An 18,641-nucleotide genomic window follows, 5' to 3' on the forward strand; every position below is an offset into this window, starting at 1 on the left:
GCATGTCTGCTTTCCCTGGCCTTTCATTTTATCTTGAATTTCCATGTTTCCTTTCCATCCCGAAGGAAGGGACCCTTCTGTTTTAGTTAATTTCTCTTTTCTGCATGAGAGCTCCCACAGGCAAGGCAGCTATCAACTGAGTACAATACAAAGGGTTATTAACAGCCCTACAATAGCAGATAATTTTCTCTTGCATAAACAACAAAAAGCCCATAGGTTCATTTCCCTTGAGCACAAAGCACACAGTTTGTGACCATGTTAATGAAAGTGATATGGCTCTCTTGGGAGCCATAGGGAGGAGGATGACATCCTAAAGCATCTGTTAGGTTTCAGAAACATTGCTACATGAAATGTTATAAGAAATGCCATCAGGACTAGTCACCAAAAAATTCAGTCCCAAGGGATTAGCTCTTCAAAAATGTTAAACAGCCTGAAATAAACGAACCTTGATTGGCTCCTGATTCAAAACACACACCAAAAAGATATAAAAAGAATCTTGAGACAATTGGGGAAATTTAAAAATAAATTGGAGGGAATTCCCTGGTGGTGCAGTGGTTAGGACTCCGTGCTTTCACTGCCGAGGGCCAGAATTCAATCCCTGGTCAGGGAACTAAGATATCCCAAGCCACATGGCTTGGCCAAAAACAAAACAAAACAAAAAAATAAATAAATAAAACATAAAAAATAAATTGGATATTAGATGATATTATACAATTACTTTTAATTTTCTTAGGTGTGATATTATTGCCCTGATGTAGAAGAACATTATTCTTAAGAGACGCATGCTTTATTATTTAGGGGTAAAGTGTCATAATATCTTCATCTTACTTTCAAAGATTCGGGGAAAAAAACCCAGTCATATACATATATACATGTGTGTACATACACACACATATAAACATACACACACACACACACACCCCCAAAGGAAAAGTTGTGTCCATCACTGTGAAACAGGAGGGAAGGGAGCAGGGCACTACCCATGAAAGAATGACATAGCCCGAGGACATGACATAAACTGATTAGAACCAAATGGGTCCAAGATGGCAGACAAGTCAACTTCCACTAGACCTTGAGTCTCAGTATACACTCGCTGTAACACATCAGGAAGCTAAATGACACACCCACAGGCACCAAGACAGTTCTAAGACCGACCATAAGGATCAAAAAGTGGGCGGTGGGGCTTCCCTGGTGGCACAGTGGTTGAGAATCTGCCTGCTAATGCAGGGGACACGGGTTCGAGCCCTGGTCTGGGAGGATCCCACATGCCGCGGAGCAACTTGTCCTGTGAGCCACAACTACTGAGCCTGCGCGTCTGGAGCCTGTGCTCCGCAACAAGAGAGGCCGCGATAGTGAGAGGCCCGTGCACCGCGATGAAGAGTGGCCCCCGTTTGCCACAACTAGAGAAAACCCTCGCACAGAAAAGAAGATGCAACACATCAAAAATAAATAAATTAATAAACTCCTACCCCCAACATCTTCTTTTAAAAAAAAGTGGGCGGTGACCCAATTCTTGGAAATCCCCGCCCCTTCCCAAAATAGCTGAAATACTCCTGCCACTCATTAGCCTATGAAATTACCCAACCCTATACAAACTGACAACCCCTTACCCTGGTGCCCTTCTCACCTTCTGAGATGGTCCACACTCTGTCTGTGGAGTGTGTTTCTCTCTAAATAAATATACTTCTTTTTTTTTTTAATAAATTTATTTATTTATTTATTATGTTTTGGCTGCATTGGGTCTTTGTTGCTGTGCCCGGGGCTTTCTTTAGTTGTGGTAAGCAGGGGGCTACTCTTTGTTGCGGTGTGCAGGCTTCTCATTGCGGTAGCTTCTCTTTGTTGCGGAGCACAGGCTCTAGGCACGCGGGCTACAGTAGTTGTGGTACATGGGCTCTGTAGCTGTGGCTCGCGGGCCCTAGAGTGCAGGCTCAGTAGTTGTGGCACACAGGCTTAGTTGCTCCATGGCATATGGGATCTTCCCGGACCAGGGATTGAACCTGTGTCTCCTACATTGGCAGGTGGATCTCTAACCACTGCACCACCAGGGAAGTCCCTAAATCCACTTCTTACCTATCACTTTGTCTCTCACTGAATTCTTTCTGCGATGAGTCATCAAGAACCTGAGCTTCATTAAGTCCTAAAACCAGGTGTGTGATCTCAGTTGGAAGACTGTGGGTTTTGGCCAGGTTCAAGTCCCAGCCTCGTGGGTTCAAGTCCCAATCAGGTTTTTGGCCGGGTTCGAGTCCCGCCACGTGGGTTCAAGGCCCAATCTGAGGTGCATGGTTTCAGCTGGCAACCACGAAGGGATGGTGATAAGGTAAGAATGTTGAGAGTTAGGTTTTGGTCCTAAAGAGGCCCTTGTGATGCTGCGAGCCAGTATACTGGGGAGGACGCTCTGCCAACGTCTGCTCATTTTTGACCGGAAGGTCAATCCTGTTGCTTGTGCAAATGCAACAGCAGATCCAGGACAGAATTGCTAATCTCTATACTCATCTCCCTGACTCTGAGGTTTTTCTCCTACATTCTTGCATTCTTGTTCATTCCTACTCCATTTCTTTCTTTCTTCCATTAACCCCAGAAAACCTGTGTGACCACCAAGGTGTACTTTTTATTGCTTTTACTCCCCTCCCTCTGACCCTTACAAGTGCTGACCCTTTTTTTTTTTTTTTTTTTTTTTTGCCGTACGCGGGCCTCTCACTGTTGTGGCCTCTCCCACTGCGGAGCACAGGCTCCGGATGCGCAGGCTCAGCGGCCATGGCCCACGAGCCCAGCCACTCCATGGCATGTGGGATCTTCCCGGATCGGGGCACGAACCCGTGTCCCCTGCATCGGCAGGCGGACTCCCAACCACTGCGCCACCAGGGAAGCCCCATAAATGCTGACCCTTTATTCCCAACGTATAGCTAGACCAACTCCCACTCATTATCAACACCATTGGGGATGTCTTCTATGCTGTTTCTTTGTGACAACTTTTTGGGCACTAACACCTGGTTGGGAGACTACCCTGGAAGGGACAGCATCTAAAGTCATAAGTGCAAATCTTCACCAAATTGCACGGTGGATTTTACTTAAGAGTGGAGTTTTGGACAGCTCAGGAGCTTGTCTAAAATGGGTCAGGCTGCATTAATCCCAACCAATACCCCTCTGGGCCATATACTCTGGGATTGGGAAAGATTTGGACAACAGGAATTAAACGGAAAAAACTTAGTAGGTTATGTAATCAGGTTTGGCCGCAATATGAGTTAGGAAATTCAAAATTGAGTGAAGTACCCTGTGTTCAAATTTCCATGGTCTTGTATCTAGGCAATGGAACCCAAAAGGAATTTAAGGCATGTGTAGCTTGGAGGGATAACTCTAGGAAGTACACTGAGTACATTTTAACTGACCCACCCAACAGGGCCATGGATCCCGAAGGAACATGGTTCCCTTCTCCCCCGAGGTACAGCCCCTTTTGGCTATGCATTTCATAGCCCAGTCTGACCCAGACATCAGGAGCAAAATTCAGAAAACAACTGCTGGTCCTCAGACTCTGATGAACAATTTGTTCCAATTGGCTTATTTGGTTTTCGGTTAATAGGGATATGGTCGAAAAGGCTGAACGCACCCAGAGAAATATGCAAAAGGCCCAGATGACGGCAGTGGCTTTGTCCACTCAGAGGCCACCAAAGGGGAAGTTGGCTTTTCTGGGCCAACCTGGCCCTGGCAGACCACAGGGTCCATGGGTAGCCATACAAGGCCAGTGTACCCTGTGTGGATACAACGGACTGGAGGGAGGATTGTGATCAATGTGCCCTTTGCAAACAGCCAGGGCATTGGAAGAGGGAATGCCCCATACGCCAGAGAGCGACGTTGGGGGGGGGGGGGCCTCAGTCATTGATGGTTTTGCAATCAGAAGACTGAAGGGGCCCAAGGCCGAAAGTGGCTCTGCCTAGAGATACCATCTACATAACTAATGTAGAGCCTTGGGTGGTCATTGATGTGGTGGCCACATGACAAAATTTCTTAAAGACACTGGTGCAACCTTGGTCTTAACCCAAAGGATTGGAAACCTTAGCAGTCATAAGGAATACATAATGGGGCTGTTAGGGAAGAGACAGGGGCACACCTTCCTGGAACCCCTTTTGTGCAAGATCAATGGCCAGCTGTTTTTACATTCCTTCCTGTTTGTGCCTGACTGTCCCATCCCTTTAATGGGAAAAGATTTATTAACTAAGTTAGGGGCCACTCTGTTTCTTGAGGGGCAAGGGAACCACCCTCATCACCAAATGGTTCTAACAAAAAGCAACAAGGCACAGATAATCTGAAGCTAAAATAGAAGACTTAGTAGACCCTGGAATGTGGACTATCGAGGTTCTGGGCTTGGCCAAAGGTATCCAGCCAGTGGTTATTAAGTAAAAAGGGTTATATAGTGTCTAAATATAAGGTACAAATTTCTTAAACCTAGGGAAGATCCTCAAAAATGTTTGTAAATAGATTACCAAAACAGGAGGCCACTGGTCTGACTAAACTAACCATAGCTGATATTCAGAGCCCTGATAGGAATTTTGGAAGAGGGTTTCTCCCCTAAGCTAAATGAGGAAAAGTAAAACTTTCCAACCTAAATGAATGGGTATGTCAGTCCTTCAATATCATTGAGGTAACCACCCAATTCTTTGAGAAAGAAAACAAGACTGCCCTTGTTTTACAAATGTAGTCTTTACAGGACCGGATGTGTGGCTCCAAAAATAATCCAAAACCCACCAATCCTTTCACCACTCCCCAAACCTTCCCTATTTATCTTAAGAGACTTGTAAGTATTAAACAAAGGGGAAATGGTCATCCTAGGAGGAACTTGCCCGTATCTTTGAGATGCAAATGTCCTATCTGGTCTTCTCAGGAACCCTTATCTCTGCCATCTTTTTAAACGCAAATTTTAAAAAAGAGGGTAAAGTAATTTAGAACTTGACTTGTCAAGGATAAATAGAAATCCTAAGTGTCTTTTCTGTAAACACTAGTAAAAAGGGTTTAACCATCTACATAAGGTGACCTTGATTTGTTCCATCTGCCAGAAGCCAATTTGAATCCAACCCCTTGTAACTGATAGGTTTTATGTTGTATCTGACTCAGGACTGAAATTTTGGAATGGGAACTATGAGGCCTCTGTGTTTGTTTGTGTGTTCATATGTATCTATATGTGTGTTGTAGGCGTGTGATATTGCCAAAAATGAATTCGTAAAAGAGCTCTACTTAACTGGCTTAAAAAAAATTCAGTGCTTATATAACTACTCAGAAAATAATCTGGCCAGAATGCATTTCAGGTTCATGTCATCTGGAAAATATTCAGTACTAAACTGATATCTGGTATTGAAGGTGGCTTAAGCTTGTTGGTTTGATTAACACAGACCTGTTAGAGTCATCAATGATCAATGTCAAGTATAATCCTTCTGTTGTACCTAGGTTTATTAGAGGTCAAATAAGACCTTTTTCTGTTACAACTTTGTCAACAAGTAACTCAATGTGAAAAAAACTTTTAAGAAAAGTAAGATATGTGTTTTTAGTAAAAGAAGGTGTGAAGAATGAAGAATACTGAAAACAGTTATACATGATCAGGATTTTCTAAGACTGGATTAAATTTAGTTGGGTAAATGGATTTTGCTGGGAATGGGCTGGGACAAGACTGGATTTGGTATGTTTCTTTGCCTTTTAAGGGATCTGTATTTGTTTTTGAGATGTCCTGTAACTTTAGTTAGGGAATAAGTATTGTCTCACAGTGACCTATGATCTTATTTGACCAAGTGTTTTGAAACTTTTTGACAAGCTTCCCAAATGTCAAATTTTAATTGTTTCTTTTGATTTCCAGCTAACTTTGGGGTAGAGGGCCCCTGAGGTATCTTAGAAATATTTAACTAGGATTATTTCGTATGTTAAGTTAAATGTAATCATTCGTAACTCTGGCTATTATAACCACATTTCTTTATTGATTACACTGTTACCAGATGTTTAACCATGCCTTTTAAGCCTTTTGTCATTTACTGATATTTTTGTACTCTGATGCTGTTACAAAAAGTGCTTCATCATCAAGGAGATTCACAGAAAGGCCTTGGAAGCAGTTACAACAGTTCCACACCAAGATGATGGCTATGCGAGGACTCCAGCCCATACTGACTTAGAACAAGGAGCTGTATTGCCCCCTGGGGCCCCTAGATCAGGCATCCAGAGATTTTTACTCCCTGACAGGCAGGGTGAAGCAGTTACAGAAGACGGACCATCGCCCTTCTGCTTCCCATAAGAATATGGGATAGGGGCTTCCCTGGTGGTGCAGTGGTTGAGAGTCCGCCTGCCGATGCAGGGGACACAGGTTCGTGGCCCGGTCCGGGAGGATCCCACATGCCGCGGAACGGCTGGGCCCGTAAGCCATGGCCGCTAAGCCTGCGCGTCCGGAGCCTGTGCTCCGCAATGGGAGAGGCCACAACAGTGAGAGGCCCACGTACCGCAAAAAAAAAAAAAAAAGGAATACGGGATAAAATCTCTGAGGGGGGAATGAAACAGGAGGGAAGGGGGCAAGGCACTACCCTTGAAAGAATGACATAGCCCGAGGACATGACATAAACTGATTAGAACCAAATGGGTCCAAGATGGCAGACAAGTCAACTTCCGCTAGACCTTGAGTCTCAGTATACACTCGCTGTAACACATCAGGAAGCTAAATGACACACCCACCGGCACCAAGACAGTTCTAAGACTGACCATAAGGATCAAAAAGTGGGCGGGGGCTTCCCTGGTTGTGCAGTGGTTAAGAATCCGCCTGCCAGGCTTCCCTGGTGGCGCAGTGGTTGAGAGTCCACCTGCCAATGAAGGGGACACGGGTTCGTGCCCCAGTCCGGGAAGATCCCACATGCCGCAAAGCGCCTGGGCCCATGAGCCATGGCCGCTGAGCCTGCGCGTCCGGAGCCTGTGCTCCGCAACGGGAGAGGCCACAACACTGAGAGGCCCGCACCGCAAAAAAAAAAAAAAATAAAATACGGCATTGTTTCTCATCATTTAAAAAAAAAAATTGGGGGGCCCAAGTCCTTCTGATCGAGGCCCAAAAAAAAAAAAGGAATCCGCCTGCCAATGCAGGGGGCATGGGTTTGAGCCCTGGTCCGGGAAGATCCCACATGCCACAGAGCAACTAGGCCCGTGCGCCAGAACTACTGAGCCTGTGCATCACAGCTACTGAGCCTGTGAGCCGCAACTACTGAAACCCGTGCGCCTAGAGCCTGTGCTCCGCAACAAGAGAAGCCACCGCAATGAGAAGCCCAAGCACCACAATAAACAGTAGCCCCGCTGCACAAAGATAACGCAGCCAACTATAAATAAATTGTTTTAAAAATTTTTTTTTAAAAAGTGGCCCAATTCCTGGAAATCCCCACCCCTTCCCCAAATACCCCTCCCACTCATCAGCCTATGAAATTACCCACCCCTATAAAAACTGACAACCCCTTACCCTGGTGCCACTCTGGCCTTCTGAGATGGCCCACCCTCTGTGGAGTGTGGTTCTCTCTAAATAAATCCACTTCTTACCTATCACTTCCTCTCTCACTGAATCCTTTCTGTGATGAGACATCAAGAACCTGAGCTTCATTAAGTTCTGAAACCAGGTGTCTGATCTCAGTTGGAAGACTGTGGGTTTTGGCCAGGTTCAAGTCCCAGCCTCGTGGGCTCAAGTCCCAATCCGAGTTTTGGCTGGGTCTGAGTCCCAATCTGAGTTGCATGGTTTCAACTGGGTTATCTCTACCTTGGTCCTTTTTTTTTGTGGGGGGGTGCCAGGCTGCACGGCATGTGAGATCTTAGTTCCCCCGACCAGGGATGGAACCCATGTCCCCTGTGGTGGAAGCAAGAAGTCTTTAACCACTGGACCACCAGGGAAGTCCCTCCACTTTTGTCCTTGACAAGACTATCTCACAATTCTGTAGAGGTAGAATTTGCAGAAAACTGATAGTAATGCAAACAATTTCTGTCCACAGAAATACAAATTGTATCTAGTAAAATGGAAGTACTTGTAAATGCAAGTAATAATGAATATTGCCCAGTTTTGCATCCATTTGCAAATTTACTTCAGCATCCCTACCTGACTTTAAAGGCGGTATGTTGAGTTCCTGTCTGAACTAGTTGTAATATTTTACTGGGTCCATGAGTCAAATAAAATCTTGGACATGTGTTCATTTTATATTTGTGTGAGTTGTGATTTTATCTTCTTTTAAAATTTATCCTTGAACAGTTTATATGGCGGAGCAGGGGGGATTAGGTGGAGGACAAACAGATACTGTCAATTTTTCTGTATATTTGACATTTTTTGTAATAAAAAGTTAGAGGAACCAAGATTCCATCACAACTTTATCTAGGTATAAGAAAGACTTTTGAAAAGTCAAATACATCTGCACACACACACACCAGCTAAATAAAGGTTTAAACCAATTAGAGAGTGTTTCTGTCAATTTAAAAGCAAACTACTCTACAGTGTGACACCAGCAGAGACTTTCCTTGACCAAACTTTAGTCAGTCTCCTCTGAATCCTCCTCCCAACTAGGCCTTGACTTTTTTTTTTTTTTTTTTTTTGCGGTACGCGGGCCTCTCACTGTTGTGGCCTCTCCCGTTGCGGAGCACAGGCTCCGGACACGCAGGCTCAGCGGCCATGGCTCACGGGCCCAGCCGCTCCGCGGCATGTGGGATCTTCCCAGACGGGGGCACGAACCTGTGTCCCCTGCATCGGCAGGCGGACTCTCAACCACTGTTAGGCCTTGACTTTTATACTTCTGTGTCCATCATCATATCACCTATTTTTAGCAAGAATCCTGCTAAGTTGGTTTAGCCAGAATCCCCCATCCCCACTATCTGATCAGGTTCCTCATCCTCTACCATCCCCCAGTGATGTCTGACCACCTTGGCCTGCCTTCACAAGGAATCCTTTTAAATCAGTTTAGCCAGATTCCCCACCTACCTTTGATGATTCCTCTTACTAATTTACCATCCACCAATCCCCCCACCTTGCTCCTTGGCTATAAATTCCCACCTTTCCTTGTTGTTTTCAGACTTGAGCCCAATCTCTCTCCCCTACTGCAAAACCCCATCATAGCAGTCCTCCTTGAACAAAGTCTTCCTTTAACAAGTGTCATGAATAATTTTTTCTTTAACAATACCTCTCCACACCCACCAGCAGAATGACTAAAGTTGAAAAGAGGGAAAACACCAAATGTTGGCAAGGATGTAGAGGAACCAGAGCCCTCACACATTGCTGATGAGAGTGTAACATGTCTGATCACTCTGGAAAAGGCCAGCAGTTTCGTTTAAAACTAAACATACACCTACCCTGTGATCCAACGATTCCACCTGTATGTTTTTACCCATGAAAACACATGATCATAAAAAGACTTCTACGAGAATGTTTATAGCAGCATTATTCATTATATCCAAAATCTGGCAACAGCTCAGTTGTCCATCAATAGGAGAATGGATTAAAAAACCAGCAACAGCAACCATTAGATCAAGTAGCTCAGAGGCAGTTTACCTGCAACCAAGCTGATCTTGTTAAGTATGTAAACTCTCAGGTCATAGACGTATAGAATCAGAAACTACTGGGATGGGGCCCACCCAGAGGATTCTTTTTAACAAGTCCTCCAGAGGATTCTGATGCATGCTAATGTTTGATATATCAAAGGTTTTTTTTTTTTAGTAGTGGTAACAGTCACTGGATTTCAGCTCAGAGGCTGATGCTTGAGTTTGACGTCAAATAGAACTTTCTTTTTTTTTTTTTTTGCGGTACGCGGGCCTCTCACTGTTGTGGCCTCTCCCGTTGCAGAGCACAGGCTCCGGACGCGCAGGCTCAGCGGCCATGGCTCACGGGCCCAGCCGCTCCGCGGCATGTGGGATCCTCCCAGACCGGGGCACGAACCCGCATCCCCTGCATTGGCAGGCGGACTCTCAACCACTGCGCCACCAGGAAAGCCCAGGACTTTCTTAACTTACTGCTGGTTTTTTTTTTAACCTGCTCACCACACTTTTCTTCTTCTTAATTAGCAAAGGATAAACGAAGGTGAGAAGGTAAAACATTCCTCTGAACAAATATCCTAATACTTAGAGTACAAAATTCAGAGGGAGGTCAGAGTTGACCTAGTCTCCTTAACCAGCTGGCAATCCTCTCTATCAAGGGTGAGATCCCTTATGAACCATGGGTTCTCAACCCTGGCTGCATATTAGAATTACCTGAGGAGCTTAAAAAATACTGATGCCTGGGTCCCACCCTCAAAGGTTCTGTTTTAATTGGTCTAGGGTACAACCCGGGGTGGTGGGCAAGACCAAAAGCTCCCCAGGTGATTCTAATGGTCAGCCAGGTTTGAGACCCACTGCCCTCACTGCCAATTCCCTTAAAAAAAAACCTTGTTTTAACATCAGGTGTTCCAGAAGTAACGAAGGAAAACTAAGTTTAAATCATAAACCAAAATGAACACTAGAAAAAAGTTCCCAATGGCCTACAGATCCACAGGCTATGTTATGAGCAGTAACCTGCCTCATTCAAAGGACAGGTGCTTATCATCACTGCGCTATAATATTCAACAATCCTCCTCTAACAGCATTTTTCATTAAAGAATTCCTAAAAGCCCATGCATATATGAAAACTTGGTTTAAGGCAGAGATGGGAAAATCCAATATCAAAGGGAAAAACATGAACAGTAAGTGTTGCTAGTGTAAAAATTACTTCCTATCTCTCATCCTAAAAATAATAAATAAATTCCAGGTTGATTAAATTTGAACATGAAAGACTTGAGTCAAGTCATTAAAACAGCAATATAGGAGAATATCTTTATATTCTTGGGATAAAGATTTCTTCAAAAAGCCCAAACTATAAGGAAAAAGACAAAGAAGAACATAAATATAAGCAAGGTTAAAGGCAAACAAGAGCCTAGGGGAAGGTATTTGGAACATATGTAAAAGATACTATTTTTCCCAAATTAAGACCGCTGACCACCAACAATATCAAGTCTTAGAGAGGATGTGGACAAAATAGATCTCCAGTACACCACTAACTAGTGCTTAAATTACTAGAGTCACTATGGAGGGCAACATGGCAGCAGGTAATAACACTGAAAAGGCACAGACCCTACAACCCAGCAATTCTAACTCTCCAGTAGAGACATACCTAGAAAACCCTTGCTTGCCCTCCCAAGCCTCTTTATAACATAACTTAGTCCTAACAGTACATCTCTCACTTTTCCAGTCATGAAGCACTTGATCACTTAGGATATGGCGAAAGGGGAACACAAGAGTTCAGAGGTAAGTCTATTAGTTTGTCAGAAGTTTACCCCTGCTTCTGATGGGGCACAGGCTAGGTGTTGCTACGTACAGAATGGTTTTGCGTTTGCCGAAGTAAGATTATACATATTGAGGAGTCCTAGAATACGCCATCCCAAAATATGCCTCGTTGGCATATGGATTATTTTGAGCTAAAGGCCATTGATAACCAGGAGGTGGAGGAAAAGCTCTAAAAACAGGGCATTACGTTTCCTTTTGTAAAGATGTCTCCCTCTCCACACTAGGAAGTGGAGGACTCCAAACAACTCTTATCTATGGAGAAGGCACGGACTTGAATCTGAATAACAAACCTTACTAAACAACTCTTGTTTACCATACTTTTCCTGGACTTAGGGGAAACATAAGTTGTCTCCCCAACCCAGAAGCCCCAAACCCTTTTCTTTGTTTTAGCCTAAAATGGCATATAAACTCAAGTTCTAACTACCCCTTTGGGTGACTCATCGATAGGTGCTCCCATGTGTACTCAACAATGCACATGTTAATAAATTTCTGTTTATTTTTCTCTTGTTGATCTGTCTTTGGTCAGTCTAATTTACAGGGCCCCAGCTAGAGAACCTCAGCCGGGTAGAGGAAAAGGTTTTTTCCTCCCCTACTATATATTTATGTGGATGTATATGCACATGTATCTTTATATAATATAAACTAATAAATATATATTTGTGTATGTGTATAGTCTGTGTACATGCCATAAACTAGTATGTATATTACTTTGTGGTTTTCAACAATGGAGGGATTATGTGAGAATCTAGGGGTCAGAGATGAAGTGACTGCACCCACGTCCCCAAGACTTAGGTGCCATGGCAACATAGATGCAGATCTAACCATCTGCCTGCATTCTTGACAGCTCTGTTTAAAACATAGCTCCTGGAATTCTTCTAGAAATCCAATCGGAAGCACAGAATAATATCCATTCATAGCTGAGTGGTAAAAAACAACAAATGCATTTAGAATTTTCTCTTTCACAGCTTCTATCTAAAGCAAATCTCGTGATGCACCAACTTTCGTACCATAGACCTTCCCCTCTCCCTACATCTCCCCCTCTCTCCCAGAGGAGGACCTTCCAGAAAGCAGATGTGCTGCCTGAGACTCATGCTAATGCTGAAGATGTGGTAAAAGAATCATTAATAGATTAACTATAAGAAAAGGCTTCTTCCTAAAAAAAAATTATCCCTCAGAAAAAACAAGTCACCTTATAAGAAATCCTTACAAAGTAACTCTTGCTATGGGGAGTTCTTTCAATTCCTTATTTTGAATACAAAGTACGAGTTGGCATTGACACATCATCCTGAAACAACCTCAGTCAAGGTCTGGTGTTGGCTGCCTACAGAAGTCAGCTGATGGTATCAATGAAAGGAGACAAATTAAACACAGATTAAATTCCTGGGGATATGAACTCACACTTGCACGTGCAAACTGCCACTGTAAACCCTTTTAAAGATCACTTTAAAAGTTAATAAGGTGGGCTTCCCTGGTGGCGCAGTGGTTGAGAGTCTGCCTGCCGGTGCGGGGGACACGGGTTCATGCCTCGGTCCGGGAAGATCCCACGTGCCGCGGAGCGGCTGGGCCCGTGAGCCATGGCCGCTGAGCCTGCCCGTCCCGAGCCTGTGCTCTGTAATGGGAGAGGCCACAGCAGTGAGAGGCCCGCGTACCGCAAAAAAAAAAAAAAAAGTTAATAAAGTGTTTTAAGTTGCGATGATCAAAGATATGCACCAACTGGACACACTGTAAAAGAATTAGAATTGTAATTTGTGATAAAATATTCAATATCTTCCCCATATTTAAAAGGGATGGATCTCAAAAAACTGAAAGTGTGGTCTGCAAAATCATATTCACTGATCCAGAGTATAGCTCCCGTGATGATAAAACCACAAAGGTCAAAGATGGCTGTGAAGAGTTTGAAGACAAATGTTTTATGAATTTATGAGGAGGAGAAAGAACAGTATTTCTAAATTAGTGTGATTTTATAAAGTATGTGGTTTTAAATAGGCACAGGTACCTGAATTTAAAATGCAAATCGTGTAAACAAGCCTTTGGTTCGTTTCCCTACATACCTAATAGGATGTGTATTCTCGAGTTGACCAAAAAACACTTCAGGGGACTTTTTAATAGGGAAAATGGGGAAATTTTGATATTTGCACTTCCTAATAGTTGGGCAACATGGTATATGCTGAATTTCAATAAGATAAAATTGATTCACATAGCTGGCCTACTGGCCGCTTAACAAGCAGAGCTCTGGCCCCATCTATCAGAAGCATAACATCTAGTTAGTGTGACTATATTTAGGGACTTGCTCCACCTCCGTTTAATAATCTTTCAGATACTAGAACTTGAAACAAGTCAACAGCAGGAGCTCGGGATTCATTCCTGGATCCCTCATGTTCCCTCCTTCAGGATCTGCAGTGGTGCAATGCCCGTCACTTGCAGCCAGCTCTTTAGCCTGGCTCTCCATCCTGTCCCCACCCGCCACCAGCACTCCCTCGTCATCAGGGCAGCCCCACCCATCCAGCTGACCTAATTCCCTACCACAGCCAACCTGGTCTTTCCCTCGTAACGGCTCCTCCCACTGGCATGGCTGCCGCCCCAACTCCATCCTTTGCAGCCTAACCCGAGTCCCACATCCTCCATGAAGTTGTCCTGACCGCCTCACCCCACAGCAGATCGGCTTCCACTCCCTGAAATCCTCATGCAATGCAGTCATAATTTAGCACTTCATTACATGCTCTGCTGAGTCATTCTGTGATTGCTTCCGGCATATTCTTCTTTTTTTTTTTCCCCTCTAAGAGAAAAGAATTTTGACTGAGACAAATAATTCTTCTAGATTCCCCTCAGAGTTGACTGGCACTTGACTGAATGTCGTCTAATGACATCATGCCATTTCAAATGGAGAATGTTTCTGCCCCTGTTCAAGGGCAGTCTAAAGGGAAAACAAAAGTAGTACCTTCAGTAACAACTGTTACTGGCAAACCTGCTACCTCTGAGATTGTACCGGTATTACCCTACCGGCCTGAATCACAGAGCATTTGCAATGGGGTGACTGCAGGTGGCACAAAAAAGGAAGACAATCGCTAATAATAGAACCACATCTTGCTTTCTGGAGTCATAAAAGGTTCTCCGAGCATCAAATTCATCAGCTTGTCAAGAAATAAAACAGCCTGTCACAACAGAGACCTTCAAAAGATACCCAGAATCTCACCACTGCTCATTACCTCTACTACCACAGCCCTGAGCGAAGCTGCCATCACGTGTCACCTGCAGACTGCAACAGCCACTAACTGGTTTCCCTGCACCCACGCTGGCCTCCTCACAATCTACTCTCAACAGCGACCTAAATGAGCCTGCTGAAATGCTCAACAGATTGTGTCAAAACCCTTCAATCATAGATCAGTCTGACTCCTGGTAGGAAACAGATGGCACATTCAAAGTGGGTGATTTGAGGAGAGTTCATATCATAACACAGGGGCTAGCAACACAAGGGTACTTCATCCCCTTCTAGACCTGAAATGTGAAGAGAAGGGGTAGAGAGGGAGACAGAGAGCTCCACAGAGAAGGCACCTAATTGGAGATGTGACCTTAAGTCTAGAGACACTCCAGCCCACACAATCCTGCGGGAAGGGAATATATACGCCAATCTCATCCCTCTCCCTCACTCTCATCCCCTATCAATACTCCCCATGGCCAAATGCATACAGAAGGCAGAAAGCAAGGTTGCCTGTCAGTGCAGGTCCACCTCCTGGGGCACATCTACAGAGCAGGGTAGAAAAGGGTAGAGTGAATCTGGGGAGGTAAATGGAAGCTATTCAGCCGGATGGCTTCCCATCTCAATCAGTGTATCTGAAAGTACGAGATCCAACCTTATCTCCTGTTCTGTCTGCTAACCTCTCTACTCAGTAGCTCTCCACGCACCAGGCACACCCTGCCTCAGGTCCTTTGTACTTGCTGCCTTCTCTGCCCAGAATGCTTTTCCCCCAGATACACACATGGCTTGTCCCCTCACCTACTTCAGCTCTCAGCTAAAACATTACATCAGCAGAGGTTTCCTTTACCACCTTATATAAAAACCTCCCTTGCTCCTAACCCACCCATGCCTGGCACATCTATCTCCCTTATCTTGCTTTATTTTTCTCCACAGCACTTCTCTCTAACATTGGATGGATAGATTTTTTTTTCTCCTTTTTAATTGACTGCCTCTCTGGCCTAGAACAAAAGTTTCATAAAGGCGTCCACTTGGCCTCTTTTGTTCACTCCCTTATACCCAGTGTCTAGAACAGTGCCTGGCACAAAGAAGGCACTCACGTATTTGTTGCATGAATGAAAATGAATGAATGCAACAGAAGAACCCATAGCTAAGGACTCTTTCCACTGTTCAGAGGTTTCACTCCTACTATCAAATCATTGTTAAGCAAATAAATAGGCTCCTGATAATCAGACAGGAAGTAGGTGACAAGCATTTTTTATTGGCAATGGCACAAAATTGAGTGTTGTCAGTAAATCCCTAAGAATAAGTGGAATCTTCAGTCAGAACCAAAGGAATAACAGCAGTGTCTTCTGTAAACAACTCCTAGCAAGGTTGTTTCTTCTTATGACTATATCATCATTAACCTACCAACCTAGTCCTTCTATAAGACTCAGTCTTCTCATCTGTAAAATGTGTAAGGATTGAATGACACAATGTATGGAGAGCATTTATTGGGTATGGAACCCAATAAATGGACACTATAATGATTATTAAAACATTGAGGAAGCCATGAGAATGAGATACCATGTTATCTTCCTATGATCTGGAACAGTTTATCCTAGACTTTTAAAACGTGAGCTGGAATAATGACACGGAAAAGAAGTATAAGATGCTTTGCTATCCACCACACAGTTGGGCCTAGATCTGAAAGACATCCTACAGTACCAGTGCTCCATATCAGAACCTAGTTGCCACACCTGGCCCAGACCTTGGCCAACCCTTTTGCAGGCCAGTACCTTGTTGCATCCATTTCTGCATCGCTCATTATATCTAAGCACTTAGAACATAAGTGCTGCTTTTTCCCTCATAGGAACTAAGCAGGGCATGTGACTGCAAAAATAGTGTAAGCAAAAGAGAAAGAGCAGATCAGTACAGCTCCTGGGGATGCTCCTGTTTTTGACTTACCCCTCTAACCATGGAAGTCTCTGTTCTGGTCCGCAAATTAGACCAAATTCTGATTCCCTTTTCTCCACTAACATTTTATCTATCCATAGCCTCATCTGCTGGGTCAATTCAGTTAACTACGCAAAAGGTGACCCCATAGTCTTAGGTCAGATAAAAAGAAAAAGGCTTGACCTGAATCCACTCAACAATCCATCACTTAGGAATACTGCAAAGATCCTGTAGTAGCTTTTTCATTGATGGGAGATTTCTTCGCAATTTTTTGCAGAAGATTTCTGTAGAAGGACACACTGGTGGGCTAACTAACCTGGGAAGCTAGATTCAAAAGGTAAGTTTCCTTTCTACCCTAAAACCCATGAAACTTAAGTCTCCAGTTAAAATATTCCCTCTGCTACTATGTGTATACGTGTGTATTCAAGCCCTTGCTTTTGTTATTTTAGTCATAAATGTACAATATAATAATTATCATTACTAATTTTTGCCAAAACTGAGGCTTCCAACCTCAGGCATGAAAATCAAAGCAGGTCCCTCCAAGATTAAGCCTAGGGATTGATCTTACTAAGAGATCTTATTTTAGTAAGCAGCCTGATGCTTACTTGTTAGTGCTAAAAAAAATCATTCTGATCACTTCTCCTAGTGACAGATGGGTAACCATTTCCACAGCAACTAACTTGGGACCAATTCCAATTGAGGAACGAGAAGAAAAACAAAACTATAATTCACTACTCATTCCGCAAACACGTTTCAAAGTGATAGGTCCCATCTACTTCGAGGCCTCAGTGAATGGCAAGTAGTACAAAATTCACACTCTTATTACAGCACTTCCCAAACTGTGCTGTTTTCCTCTCTGTCTTCCCCAACCATGCTCCTGATCAGGGGCTGTTTTATTTCTTTGCATTTCCATTGTTCGACATTGTGACCAACACACCGCTGGTGCTCAAATGATTGAATGGCTACTAAAATGTCCCCCCACGAGGCAGGCGTCAAACCTGGCACTGTGGGTCATAAATTAAATATCATGGAATGGCATGACCGCAGTCTGGCCACTTCTTTTCCCCTCTATGTCCCAAAACTATAAGCAGGGTGGGGAAAGTGCATTATCCATACGAGAACCTCCCGATGTCTGGCAAAATGGAGTGGGCTGTCCGACCCACCCGGGCTGCTTCAGTCCTCCAGGAACAGAACAAGATTCTCTCCGCTCCCTAAGGCAGAGGGGGCCCAGGTACCGTCCTCTCCCTCCAACCTTGACAACGACCCCTCCCCAACCGGCCCCACAAGCATTCCACTCTCCAGCCCAAGCCTGGGCGCCGGGAGCGTCCCAGAGGTGGGGGGGGGGGCGCCGCGGAGCACTGTGGGAGCTGTAGTTCCCGGGTGGGTTCCGCACCCCGGCGGCCCTGAGGACCAGACTCCCGCTCCCAGAAGCCCCCGCGCGGGCGCCTCGCCCAGTCAAGCCAGCTCACCTGTTCCGTGGACGTGACTGTTTCTACCGAGTCGTCCTGCAACCGCTCCCGCGCGTGCTCGGGCCTCAGACTGTACAGCGGCTCTGACCAGACAGGGGAGGAAGATGGAGGGCAACAGTAGGTGAAGGAACTCGGAGAAGCCATGCTCTGGAAAGCAGCAGGCGGTGTATAGGACTCAGCTTCGTCAAAGAACAACGCGCCTTGAAACTCTAGCGGGCTAAGGCGCTACGGACAGCGGGTAGAGTCAAAAGATTTTGAACGCGAATCGCTCCTGTCGCCTACACAACCTCAGGGAGTGAGTTGCTGGAATGCTGCCGCCCCCCATTGGGCAGAGGAGCTGCTGCAAGAGGCTCAGTTTCCTGGCGCGCAAGGAAGCATGTGTACATCTTAATTTCATTTCCCACACACACACCTTTTCAACATTCTGCTCATTCTCACCTACTTATGTCAGTAGTTCACAGTTACGGGTGCCCAAGAACCCAATGAGGGTAACTTTTTTTTTTTTTTTTTTTTTTGGTACGCAGGCCTCTCACTGTTGTGGCCTCTCCCGTTGCGGAGCACAGGCTCCGGGCGCGCAGGCTCAGCGGCCATGGCTCACGGGCCTAGCCGCTCTGCGGCATGTGGGATCTTCCCGGACCGGGGCGCGAACCCATGTACCCTGCATCGGCAGGCGGACTGTCAACCACTGCACCACCAAGGAAGCCCGTGGGTAACTT

At 44.8% G+C, this 18,641-nt stretch overlaps 1 protein-coding gene across 2 annotated transcripts in view; it reads right to left on the reverse strand.

Annotated features, from left to right (window-relative positions):
* Window positions 1-18,069, reverse strand: part of LOC309963946 (protein farnesyltransferase subunit beta) — a gene marked incomplete at both ends in the record, with an annotated part of 83,778 nt that extends 65,709 nt beyond the window's left edge. For both annotated transcript variants that reach the window (XM_082842495.1, XM_082842494.1), the window contains one exon: window positions 17,926-18,069. In XM_082842495.1, coding sequence (XP_082698621.1) covers window positions 17,926-18,069 — 144 coding nt within the window. The remainder of the gene's footprint in view (window positions 1-17,925) is intronic.
* Between the last annotated feature and the right edge of the window lie 572 nt (window positions 18,070-18,641).

The sequence above is a fragment of the Leucopleurus acutus genome (genome assembly GCF_964270905.1).
Source record: "Leucopleurus acutus genome assembly, chromosome: 1".
NCBI classification, from domain to species: Eukaryota; Metazoa; Chordata; class Mammalia; order Artiodactyla; family Delphinidae; genus Leucopleurus; species Leucopleurus acutus.